The following is a 13,535-nucleotide window of genomic DNA, read 5'->3' as shown; positions in this document are numbered from 1 at the left end:
CCTCCTGGTACAGAGAGAAACAAAGTATTTGTGGCTATCTTTAATTCACCATGTGCTTATTCAGTATGATAACTGAAGAAAAGAAGAATGCCAAGCTATTCTCCAAATCCACTGTTGAATAGTATGATGAGCACATTTGGGATGAGAGCAGCCTCCCACTCAACAAGGACAAGCTCGCCGTGTAATTGGGCATCTCCGCCCCAACACCCAGAAAGCAGAAGCAGTGATGGTGAGGCTGGGAGCTTCCATGCTGCATTTTCTCTCCTAACGGCTTGGATGTGTGAATGGCCTGGAATGGCCAGATATCTCTCAGCAAGATATCATTGCGAAACAAGGTTAAAGACAGACACTGATGCTGACCATGGAACCAAACAGCAAAAATAAATCTAACATTTCATAATCATTGGCTCTCTATATTTTGGCCTGTATGGCAAATATTTGATTATCTGCATGTGAAAGGTTTAATTTGTAGACAGCACGGTTTAATAGCTGTTCACCCCTCTCTGGTTGCCCAATGCAAAACTCAGCCATCATCCCCTCTGCTGGATCCCAAGACATGATGGATACTCAATAAATATCTGCTGCCTTCACTTAGGTGCAACTTAATGTCGTTTCCATACACTACACATCACTGAGAGATGTTCAACACATCACGGTTAGCTGTTGCCCAGAGAGGCAGAAAGCATTTCTTAGGGATCTGCTCTGACATCTTGGGCAGATGACATCAAGAACCCCACTTAATAACGACAGTTCATCCCTTTTGTTGTAATGGACTTGTTTGGTGTTGGGAACTTGACCCGGGAAATGAGATGTAACCAAATAAGCCACGGGGATGGACAGGAGTCACCCAGCCCAGGCGTGATTCAGGGCAGGTGGCTGGCGACCATGTCAAAGATGGTCAGGGAAGGCACGGACAAAGCCTTTGGCTATCAGATGAAGCCAAGGAAGCAAGAGTGAAGGCCAGTGAGACAGGGTCAAAGAGAGCTTCAAGCTGAAATAACTGTAAAAACTAGCATTTATTGTGTATTTGCTATGTGCTAGGCACCACTTAGCATTTTTGAAACATTCACAATTATTCTCTAAGGTCAGTGTTATTATTACCCATATCTTGCAGATGAAGCAACTGAGCCTAAGTGAGGCAAGAAACTGCCCGGCCCCATGGCCCAGTGTTTAAGTTCGTGTGCTCTGCTTTGGTAGCCCCAGGTTTTGCTCATTCAGATCCTGGGTGCAGACCTACACACCACTCATCAAGCCATGCTGTGGTGGCATCCCACATAGAAAAACTAGAATGACCTACAACTAGTATATACAACTATGTACTGGGGCTTTGGGGAGAAAAAAAAAAAAGAGAAAGATTAGCAACGGATGTTAGCTCAGGGCCAATCTCTTCACCAAAAAAAAAAGAAAAAAAGAAACTGCCCAGAGTCTCACAATTAATCCTAACCACCATCTTCAGTGCTAGAAACCCGCCCCTTGGCTCTGCCTCCATGGTGGGACTTTGTGAATGGGGCCTTATCCTTGTAAGTGGAGGTCCAAGCTCAAGGACCAAACCATTGCCCCCATCATTCCAAGAGATTTAAAACTCTGTATCACATAGAAAAGTAAGGTTTTCTCTCCTAACTTAGGCTTCACAGGCCTCAGAAGGTCCAGCAGGACACCTGTTCCGGTTATTATTGCTGTGTAACAAATGACTCCAACACTTAGCAGCTTAGAGTCACTGTTCATTTCACTCAGGATTTTGCCATACTAATTCAGGAGGAGTCTGTCAGGCAGTTCTCACTCGAGGTCTCTCATGCAGCTGAGGTCAGATGTTGGCCAGGCTGCGGTCATCTGAAGGTTTAACTGGGCTGGATGCCAGCCAGGGGGTGGCAGTTGATGCTGGCTGCTGCCAGAGGTCACCTGAGGTGGCCAAACAGAACACCTACACTTGGGCTTCTTATATGGTAGCTGGCTTCCTCCAGAGCAAGTGTGCAAAAGCAACAGGTAGAAGTTGCCGGACCTTTTCTGACCTAGCCTGAGAAGTCATGCAAAGGCATTCCACTGCATCCTATTGGTAGAAGAAGTCACACCCCACTCAGATTTAAGAGGAGAGAATAGGCCTACCTCCAAAGAGGGGTATGGCATTGTCACATTGTAGAAGACCATATGGGATGGGAGAGATCGAACCACCATCTTTGAAAAATACAATTTGTCCATTGAGGCCTATTCCTCATCAACATATAAGTCCATGGGGGCTGATGCAAGGGGCTAACTCTCTGGGGACAATGGAAGGAGTGGGGCTTAGGACCAGAGTCTAGAGATGTTATGCATCTCAAGTGAACTATTAACATTCTAACTGGAGTCATGTACATGGAACTCCTTGCTAATTCCCTGAAGTCTCCAGAACTATCTGGGCTTCTTGAGAATTTGGACTATTGTGGATTAGACTTTCAAACAAATGACAGAATACTAACGGCTTGTGAACAAAAATATAAGCAAATATTTGTCATTTGTATACCACATCGCATTGTGATTGGCTGGTGATGATCCCTTTGCAGGCTGTGAGCTATAGACTGTTGCTCAGCTCAGTTCTGTGTCCGAATCATCTGTGTTTTCCGGGACCCAACTGTGCCTGGCATTCATTGCTGAAAAGAAATGAATGCCTGAAAGATAAGGATGAACACATTACTAATACAAGAATTGAAAGATAAATAAGCTGATTCAGAAGATGTATTCAGCCCCTTCCATCTCAAAAGATAATCAAATATACAAAAACATTAAAATACTATTTAATTACCAGGTTATTATTTTCATGCTTTAGTTCGTTACTCTTTTTCCTGAATCATGCCTGTCATCCTTCACAATTCCGTCAGTGATCTTTTCTTTCTCAGACCAAAGTCTGTGTCTGTTCTAACCTCACATTTAGTCTTCCCCTTAACCTAATTAAAGATCTTTTATTTTAATTAAGCTAAATTTATCTTATTTTAATTCTAATTTCCTTCTGGTCTCAAATTATCTCTTTGCTTCAATATTTTCCCTTCACAGAGAAGAGACTACTATTTCTCAGAAAATTTCTCTCCTAAACATCTTGTGCTCTCAGAACATGGAGTCATGTTTTAAACATTAACTCCTTGTTAGAAAAAAACATTCTCTGTGTGTGTGTGTCTTTTTAAACTTATCTATATGTTACAAAGTTTTTAGCTCAACAATGAGCTCACAAAATTTAACCAATTTCAACAAATATAAACAATTTAATTTCAACACAACATTCTAAAAACCAAGTCGATTTTTGAAAAATGTTTCTGCTCTTCTGCATTATCCACATAACTCTAGCGATGTGACAGATGATAGCCCTGATGAGGATGGTAAGAAATATAATTTATCAAGTGTTTGCTACAAGCTGAACACTTTCAATGAGTTGGCTCTAATCTTGAAAATTTCCTTGCAAGGTAAATAATATTCCCATTTCAAAGATGAGGAAACCGAGGGTCAGAGAGATTATGTCACTTGGCCAAAGCCACACAGATATTACAGTGTCTCAGCCTAGAATAGACCTGGATCTGTTGGTCTCGTAGCCTGTGCTCGTCCTCAACCCCACCCCGCAGGCTATGTCGACCAGCTCCGAATCAGGGTCCAGAACAAGGGCCGCAGCCTTTGAAAACATTCGTCTTTAAATCTTCTGGCGGCCCCTTCCTTCTGCTGTCGTTGGGAGGGTGGGAGGAGGAGGATGCTGGCGTGGAGGAAGTGCCTGGCTGTATTCTCCCAAGCTCTCGAAAGTGGCCGTGATAACAGTGAATGCTTCACATGTCAAAATATCACCAGCAAAATGTTACATGCATTCTATAGAACAGGGACTCTGAGTCCAGAAATTACTGGTATCACCAGAAAAAACAAAGGAAAATTTCCTTTTCGAAATGTACGGCCCGATACTAGTTCCTTTTTGCAGGGCAAAGCTGTAACTGCGGCCTGGCCTCAGTAGGCACGCAGGGAAGATGCCAGCTATGAGGCGGACTTAATGATACCTCCAGCTTTTAAATATTGCAACCCAGTAGAGTTATTAAATGCCCCTGGGCTAAGCACACCGCACTGTTCTCACCCCTCCCTGCCCCAGGTGGGAAGAAACCATGCACAGAGAGGCCAAGCACCTTGACTGAAGTCGTGCAGCCAGAGGGCGGCATGGTTGGGATTCAAACTCCAGTCTTTGACCTCAAAACCTACGCTGGTAACCGTTAACGCCAGGCAGCGCAGAAACAAAGTTCTCGGAGGGCTGGATGCGCAGGTGTAACTGCCATGAGGATTATGTGGTTCTGCAGACCTGGATGAGAGCTTTTCAACTAGCCCTTGAAGTCCCATGGTGCTTTCTGAGGGCCACATGTCTGACGGAACCCCTCAGTGCTCACAGACCTTAATTCTTTTATTGCGATGGCTACTGGGCAATGAGACAGGCCACATCCAGGAGACAGCTCAGGACTCCTGCCGGGGGGACCTGGGTCTCAGGCTTCCTGGAGAAACAAGCATCAACTTCCACCCAGACACCTCACAGGAAACCGTTCGCCCTTTGCCTAATTGCTTTTCTCGCTGAGCTGTATTCCTCTGATTATTTCCATGCCAGACAATGCTCTCCTAATCCACCGCTGTCCGTGCTCTGTTAAATAATCATTGCTTTTCCTCCCCAGGGCCAGTTTCATTTCAGAAGAAATGCCAGTTGATGCTTTAGAAATGTCAGGATTTCCACAAATCTCTTAGATCACTGCTCTGATGAGCCATCCATCTGGCAGCCACTAAGCCCCTTAGGGTTGACATTTATGTCAGAAGAGTTATCCTGGGGTCCCAGGCTCTAATTGGCTTCACTCCTCTGACGCATCTGGTGACAGCTGTCTCTCCTCTTGGGCGGTACAGCCCACCCTCACTGGGGAATGGAAATGCAAGTCTGGAGCCCCGGGCAGAGGTGTGCATCCCACCCAAGTCTCCCTGCGCCAGCCCCATGAGGAGCTGCTTTTTGAGCAGCTTTCCTGAGGATACAGTGGCAGGTGTTAACTTTTTGTTCCTATGCTGTTGTCTTTTCACAGGGATTGACTACCTCCACCCGGACCTGGCCTCAAACTACGTAAGTACAAGCCAACCTGTGTGGGGACACACGTGTGTCTTAAGTGCTCTTTCTTGTGTCTGTCATTACTAGAAACACACATGTGGGCACACGTGCATACATGCACATGGGACGTGCACACAGGAACACATGCACACGCACACACACCCACACCAGAACTCCCTATCTTGTTGGAGCCACAGCTCAGGTTACGGGCAGAATGACAACACGTGGGGCCCGGCAGCAGGCAAAGGTGGTGACTCTGAGAAAGGAAGAAGGCAAGTGGAGGTTCTGAAGGAACAGAGTGCTGAGGAAAAAGGAACAGAGAGGGGAGGAGAAGAGAGAGGCTTGGTGAGGCTTAAAGTCAACTCCAACAGAGGATGTTGAACAGAAGGGTGGAAACGAGTCCTTTGGGTTCCTGCTGGATGAGACCGATGGCAAACAGCCGAAAAATGCAGCAACTCGCACTGCAACCTTAGCTTTATGAGAGCAAGAACGTCGCTTTTCTTAATCATTTTTGTGCTCATGAGCACTCCATGCCAACCTTCGCCCACGACACTGAGCTCAGCATCTAGGACCCACTGACAAGTGAGAAAGATTACCAGAGGATCTCAGTGAACCACGCCCTCTGACTTTTGACCCAGCCAGTCCTGCCACTTTCCTGATAAAATTTACACACCCTTTAAACATAAGGGATCACTTTATTTTAACCCCAGAGAGTACGCTAGTCAAGCGTTGGTGTGTTCACTTAAAATTATCTAAACCTTTACTAAGCTATACTTCTCCTGTAAGGGCCAGGTCTAAGTATTTTTTAAAATTTTATTTTAGTAGCTGAAGAGACTCATATTAAGGAGAAATATGGACTTAGAGAAAAGATGGTTAGCAAAAGCATTTTGGGGTCAACATTCTGGGTCATTCATCCCGAAAGGTGTGTGTGTCTACATTGCAAAGAGGGAATGGAGATTTTCCGCGTGTTCAGTGCATTGGGCGTCAGGAAACGAACGTTTCTATTTACTGCCTAGGTCTTATAAATCTAGAAGCATATACTTTGGGCTGAGCATCTTTTTTAATAATAATAATAATAGGTTAAGTGAATCATAGGTACAGTCCAGCCAACGTGCCCCCAAAGAGAAATGACAGAAATTCACCCAAAGCCCTGCTCCCGGAGACGAGAACCCACTCCGGTAGATAAGACAGCAAAGAACTGCCTGCGGGTTGTAGGTTGCACCTCAGCATGGTCTGCAGAATCTAAGGAAACAATTTTCTCCTCCCGTGACCGCCTCCCCATGGCAAGCCCACTGTCTGCCCATCTGCTCCTTCTGCCTCCATAAAGGGACTGCCCCACAAAAGGCCTGCCACTTTCCCCACTGCCCTCCCTTTCTCTGCCTCCCCAAGAACCGCAGGGCCCTGGAGAGTTCTCCAAAGCACAGAATCAGATACGCAAGTATTACATTTTCTCCAGGACTCTCATACCCAGAGGCCTTTCCTTACAAAGAAAGGGCAGGGACAGTAGACTGCAGGGGTGATCCCCTCCACTTTATACGTTATGGACATTTTTAAATTATTAAATATTCTTCAAAACATGATTATAAGGACTATTATAGTATTGCCTCATGCTGTAATTTATTTAAACTTTTCAAATCCCCAAATGTTGGACAACTAGTTTGCTTCCAATGAGTATCTCACTCTGAGAATGATAGACAGTGACAAGGGTGGCAGAGGGGCTCCAAACCATAACTTGCTAAGCAGAGCTGAGAGAACCAGGAAAAAACAACTTAGGAGGCACATTAAATATGTTTTCAAATACTTGGAGTTCTCCATGTGGGATAAGGCCTTCAACTTGTTCAGTAATTTCTCCCAAGAAAATTCCCACCAATGGGTGACAACTGTGGGAAACATATGTTAGTTCAGTTAAAGGAAGAACTGTCTAGTGATGAAGGTTAATTAAAAAAAAGAAAAAAGGAATTAGCTCTCCCAGGAAGTAATGAGTTCTCCATATCTGAAAATGTTCAAGAAGAGGGTTGACAGCCATTTGGCAAGGATGCTGTCGAGAAGATGACAATGTCTCCACTAAACTTAAACTAGGGGACATGTAAGAATTGAGCAGAAAATGTGAGTTCTGTGCAAAACGGCTCGTTTTGACAACTTCCATCCAGAGGAAGGTTCAAATCTTTAGCATTTATCAAACACTTGGAACCTTACAAAGAAATTGTATCTAATTACACATGGCTGTGAGAAGTTTCCATGTCTTTGGTGGAGGTAAGAAAACTGAACATGCAAATATCTTATCCGTAACTCCTCCGCAAGAACATGAACCGACTGGTTCTCGCTGGTCACCGTGTCTCTCTCACCCCCTGTCGAGTTGAGAGTGACAACTTTGAAGCTACTAACCAAATTTATCTTCTTTATTTTTAATTAAAAATTTTACACTATAATTAACAGAATGAGGATGGCAAGTGGTGTAGACCCGCCCGGGAGAGCAATGAAATCAGCGAACGGTGACAAACTCGAAAATTGTTTGAGCAAAAGATTAACAGGCCGCTTCACACCTTGTTAGGTGACTTAATGGCTTGGATGGGATGAGCTCGCCCAGAGCCCTTCCAAGCAAGTGTATTTGGGAAGTTTTGGTTTGCGTTTCCCCCAGAAGCAGACCCTCAGGCCAGGGTTTGTGTGCGGGCAGTTTATTTGGGAGGTGATCCCGGAAAGCAGAGGTAGAGGAGGGTAGAATGAGACATGGAAGGGAAGGCAGCCAATAAATGGTGCATTTCAAACAAGTTGCCACGGTGAGCAGCTGGAACTGAATCCCACTGGGAAATCTGGGGGACGGTGTAGAAAGTGTGGGCCACAGTCATTCCACCCAGGATGCGATACCCGAGAAACGCAACTTCTGTCAGTCACCCGGTGAGGGCTGGTCCCAGGACTCCTCACCATTCCAGCACCTCCTACCTTCCCACAGTCCCGGAGGAAGCCTTCGGCAAAGGAATGTGGGTATCTGCAGCTGGAGCTTTCCAGGGACACAAGAGTGACAGGCCAAAGCCTGCCAGGGCCGGATGCCGGCAACAATTGCCACAGAGAGAATGACCTGGAAATTTATTAAAGGTTAAAATACACAGAAATGTGCAGTATTGAGGAAACTCCTTCTTGCTGCTGATTAATTTCAGTGAGAAGTGAAAACTCTATCAGAGGTTCTAAGACAAATAGGACAAAAATCTCTTCATAATCAAACCAGGCAAAACATTTCCCAGGGCAGAATTGTTTTCAAAGCTTGCTTATTCCCTAATATTAAAAGAGAAGACTCGGAGTACGCTGGTAGTCGGTGTCCTATTTAAACTGAGAATTAAACTCCTTTGAAAACTGCAAATCAATATATAAATGTAAGTCGTTAGTGTTAATTTAATTCAACAAATCTACATTGAATCTATTGAGTGTTAGGAGCAAAGGATAATATAGCCACTTTTTTATTATTATTCTATTGTTCTGTGACTCATTTAATCGGGGAGATGCAGTCCCACTGGTAAATACTCACTATTCCGAATAATTAAAATGCTCCTTTTTCCATCCCAATAGTAATAAAGTGAACTAGTAATAAAAAGACATTATTTTAGACCAAATCAAAATCAGAGTTCCGTTACCCCGTGCTGTCTGTGCAAACCGCCTGGATACCCGCTCTAACTCAATCGGGTCGCTGTGTTCCGGGCCTGCTATGTGCAAGCCCCCAAGGAAGGGAGAAACCGGACACAGGTGTTCTCCAGAGGAGCCTGAGGGCGGTGGGGACGCAGGTGTGGGACGCAGGTGTGGGACGCGGCTTACAGGGGAGGGCCGGGCAGCAGGGAGGTTGTTCGTGTCTGTACTGTGTGGCCTCCGTCCAGCGACAATCATGGGCCTGCATTCACATTCCAGTCAGTGGAGTAGAGGGAGATTTCTCTAAGAACGTGCCGCGGGTGACTGGGGCGGCAGCTTTCAGAGTGTGGGCGCCGCGGGTGGAGCAGAGCATCTCCTGCTTTGCTCCAAACGCCTGCTTTGCTGAAGCTATGGAGGTGAAGGCATCGGTGGTGGCTTTACAAAGTCCAAGGAGAGTCTCCTCGCTGTGGGCTGGGGTTTTCTCAGAGGCAGACCTGAGCCTAGGACTTAAAGACAAGTAGCTTATTTGCGAGGAGCTCCCAGGAAGCACCAGCCAGGGAGAAGGGAAGTGACATCACAAGGGAAAGCAATCGAGAAAGGGTTGTTACGAAGCCAATTACCTCTGAGGGAGATGGGACTCAATCTCACCGTGGAACTCTAGGAAGTTGTGTAGACGGAGTCAGCCTCAGAGTTACCCACCAACTCTTATCAGTCACTGGTTGAAGGCTGCACCCAAGGAGTGGGGAAAGGTAGGGATGCGGGGGGCTTAGCTCCCCGGCTCTTCTGGCCTGCCCGCCATACAAGCAGAATAGGGGCAGCGGATGCAGAGCCTTCCAAACTGCCAAGAGCTGCCGGTGCTGACAGTTGGCAATTGGCCAGCATGCAGGGACAAGATTCTAACAGTGTGACAACAGTGGAGACTGAGTCAAACCTCAGGGTGACTCCTGGCCTCCCAGCTCACGGTTGTGCAGCCTTAGACTAAACTATTAACCCTCTTCGAGCTTTAAGTTCCTCACTTGTGAAATAGGCAAAATGAATATCAGGTTTGCTGTGAGGCATCATTGAGATACTAGGTTCATAGGGTCTGCCAGATAACAGATGTTCAATAAACATTCATTTCCTTCTCAAAAGAGTTGAATCTACAACTCTGATGGAGCGGAAGCGGGAGCACGCCTCAAGACACATGCGCAATTGCTCAGCGTCCTCCCCAGGAAGCTCAGGGTGAGCAAAAGAGAAAAAACCCGCCTCATGCAGACTAAGTGTGAGATTGAGGCTAGGAAAGCAGAGGCTAAAAAGCAGAGGTTACCAAAATAAATCTCAAAGATTTGTTGGAAAAATAAAATTTGATTTTATTTGAAAAATAAAAGACATTCAAAAAAGAACATCCAAGCAAATAGAAGACACAGAGAGAAGACCTGTTGCTCCTGGCCAGGGATGTGATGAAGAAGGATGCCCCAGAGAAAGCAGAATTTCTGACCCACTCTTCTCCATCACAGATCTTTCAACTAAAAGGATATTCATAGATATTCACAAGGGAGGCCTCATCCTCAAGATAGGTAAAGGGATGGTACAACAGCAATTTTTCCAAATAAGGTTTTCTCCAGGCCAGGGAAATTACATCTCCTGCTGTAGTGATCACAGAGTGGGGCACAGGCTTCTGCCCTGAAGGCGGGAAGGATGGGCCGCTTCTTGTACTAGGGCCTCCATCCTTCAGCTTGGAAACTCTGGGTCTCCCTCTGAGCAGCTCCACGATCCTGTGCTGAGAATCTGTGCAGATTCACAAGCTCTTCCTTGAGTTTTTCCACGAATTCTTGAGTGCGGCGAATGTGGAAGATTGCATTGACTTTAACTCTTCACCCTTCCACAGACCTACAGCTTCTGCCATGGGGCTTTGCAGAATCTCCCTCTAAAAGGGTGAAGCATATTTCCACCTCTTGACTTTGGGTTGGGCCTTATGACTTGTTCAAAGCGATAGAATCATATGGAAGTATGAGTGTGCCAGTTCAGAGGACTTAAGAGGCCTGTGTGTTCCCACGTGCCCTCCTATGCCTCTGCCATCACCATTACAGCATACCCAGGACAGCCCACTGGACCGAGGAGGAGGATGAGAGACGCACAGAGAAGAGCCACCCCAGCTGCCATAGCCTGAAGCACAGCCACCAGGTCGACCTGCAGAACTGCAGTAAGAAGCAGAGCCCCACCAAGATCAGCTGAACCCCAGGCAACCCCCAGAAACAAGCAAGCCCAGCCAAGTCCGGCAGAGCTGCCCAGCTGAGCCCACCCTAGACCCCGTAACTCCCAGCTGAACGGCAGACCTAGTGAGTTTCTCCTATCACACGTAAGTGATATAAGTCTTATTGTTATTTGCTGCTGACATTTTATGGTTGCTCTTGCTCAGCAGCTGTTACAGTTACCCATATTAGACCCCCTCCTTGGGGGTCTAATCTAACTGATGCCCACCCTCCCTTGCCTAAGGAGAATATAGATTTCTCGGGCCCTGCCCTCGACCTACTGAATCAAAATCTTTAAAGATAGACTTCATCGCATGTATTTCTTTGAAAACATCCCCAGATTCTGATGATTAACCTCATCATTGATTTTGACATTTTATTCATTTATTCAATCAATCAATCATTCAACAATGTTATTCCCCTATAATGTATGACCATATCAGAACCAGACCACAAGCTCTTTGTAGGAAACTGGGTACTTTTAAAACTTTCTGTCCCCCTTAACATTTAGCACGGTGCTAAGCAGGCATTTAGTAAATATTTGCTAAATTGCATTGGATATTCATTCATCATTCACACTTTTGCAAATGAATTCAGGAGCTGAGTCATCTGATGGGCCTCTGTCAGTGAGGATGCGGAGCCCTAGCATGCAGACCCTCTCAGTCCCGCCTCTCAACCACCTCAGAGGTGGATTCCCCGCTCCACTCCCCATTAATGCATGTCACTGCTGAGGGAATAGAGGACCTGAGAAGCAACTGAGGGCCCCATGGCCAAAGGCCTGGAGAGAAGTGATTCTCAACGTGGATAATCCACATGCAGATGACCAAGAGCTATTTCTTTTCTGAAATGTCTAGAATTTCTCAGGTTGATAGAAATGCAATTAAGCTCCCAGATGAGGGAGGGTGCGTTACGCTCTTCTGTGCAGTTCAAAGTGTGGAACATTATTTATGCTCCAGGGTTGCCATTTCACCAACGGAAGTTCTTGTAAAAGGAGGAAAGCCTATCCCTAAGGGCCTGCACTCTTCCATTCCTTTGATGGATTCCTGAAAGGTGACTCTCTGAAGAGGGGTCTTTGGAGCAGAGCCTGAAGGAAGCGCCTTTGAGCCCGGCAGCCGTGTGCACGCCAGGGCTCCAGTTGGCACGTGGCTGCCATGATGAAAGGGCGCCTGCTGGAGATGAGCCCAGTGCTGGGCCCCAGTGACTCAGATGCTCTGAAGTATTGATCACATGCATCGCTCCAGGCTTTTAGACCCATTAATATTTAAATAGGCACATTAATATTGCATAGGAAATTGAAGTTTAAACAACCTTTGTGTCCTCTTGAAAGGAGGGGCTGGCTTTTTTCGATGTACTCATACTTTTGACCAGATCATAGTGAGCACTTTATCACCAGGAGGCCACACTGAATATTGGGGATAAGAACTTCTTTTCAATCATTAGGACAGACCATCAGTCAAATGACTATCATCTGATTTAACCCACGTGCTAGAGGAAACTGTCCATTTTTACAGAAACACACTTTGATATAAAAATGGGAGAAAATGAAATCTTGTTTAACTGAAATGAAACCGCTTGTTTGGACCTAGCCATACAGCTACAGGTGAAAGCAAAGAAAAAAATCTAGTCAATCACTTTTCCACATTGCTCACTTGAGTAGTTATTGTTCCATTGAAACTAGTCAACATTTAAGACACTTGTATTGAGCTCCTATTGTGTGCTAGATGCTGCACTAGGGGCCTGCATTATAAAATGTGAAAAATCTGGTCCCTACCCTCGGGGATTTCAGAGATGGCTGAGGGAGACACACATGTAAGTATGTAATTACATCATAATGTGCTCAGTGCTGTCCTGGAAAGAAAAACACCGCCCGATATGGGAATGTGGCAGGAGGAACAAGCAAGGCAGCCTTAATAGTGAGAGACAGAAAGATGCTTAAATGCATTGAAAGAATGTTTTCTTGAGTCGATACAGCATAGGAATTCATGTAGAAGCTTGATCTATATGATACTGAACAAGGGGTGAGTGGATTATAATTGGGTTTTCAACTGGAGGTTTGTTTCCATGGAGAAGCTAGACCAAAAGCAGCCCACAAAAATCATTTCCTGACCCCAAATTCCCTAAAGTCCTTTGACAGAGTCTCATCTCTTCAACCAGATTTAAACAACTTAAAGATCAAGATCATGCCTTCTAATTCTTTTGTTCATGAGAGAATCAACTGAAGGCCTCAGTCCCCAAGGAGAGTGTTAATAGAGATTCTTCTATGAATAAATGAATTGTGAGTGGATGGATGCTAATGAAACTATTAGGATTTTATTCTGCTTATCAACAAACATACCTATTCAGAAAAAGTATAGCAGTACTTACACTACATGATAATCCTCAAGAAAGTCATTTATGCAAATATAAAAAAGATTTTTTCCTCTGCCTTTCTTTCTTTCTAACCCTCTTCCTCACTATCAGTAAACACTCATTGAATTCCCAAGATGTGAAACATTTCACTAGGTTTCCTACTTCAGGTTTTTATCTCAGAGAACCAAGAACCCTCAGGTGCCCAAGCCTTGCCCGGAGCAGACCTTACAGATAATGAATTCACCCATAGCTCCTTACGGCAGCTGGTG

General features: G+C 45.4%; 1 protein-coding gene across 1 annotated transcript in view; it reads left to right on the top strand.

The window, feature by feature from the left end:
• Window positions 1-13,535, top strand: part of PCSK2 (proprotein convertase subtilisin/kexin type 2) — a 262,092-nt gene that overhangs the window by 144,193 nt on the left and 104,364 nt on the right. The window contains exon 5 of the mRNA XM_044748449.2: window positions 5,049-5,086. Within this exon, the coding sequence (XP_044604384.1) occupies window positions 5,049-5,086 (38 nt within the window). The remainder of the gene's footprint in view (window positions 1-5,048; window positions 5,087-13,535) is intronic.

This window comes from Equus asinus, chromosome 15, assembly GCF_041296235.1.
Source record: "Equus asinus isolate D_3611 breed Donkey chromosome 15, EquAss-T2T_v2, whole genome shotgun sequence".
NCBI lineage: Eukaryota > Metazoa > Chordata > Mammalia > Perissodactyla > Equidae > Equus > Equus asinus.
Note: the sequence above shows the minus strand (reverse complement) of the source record. Positions and strands in the feature narration are given on the sequence as shown.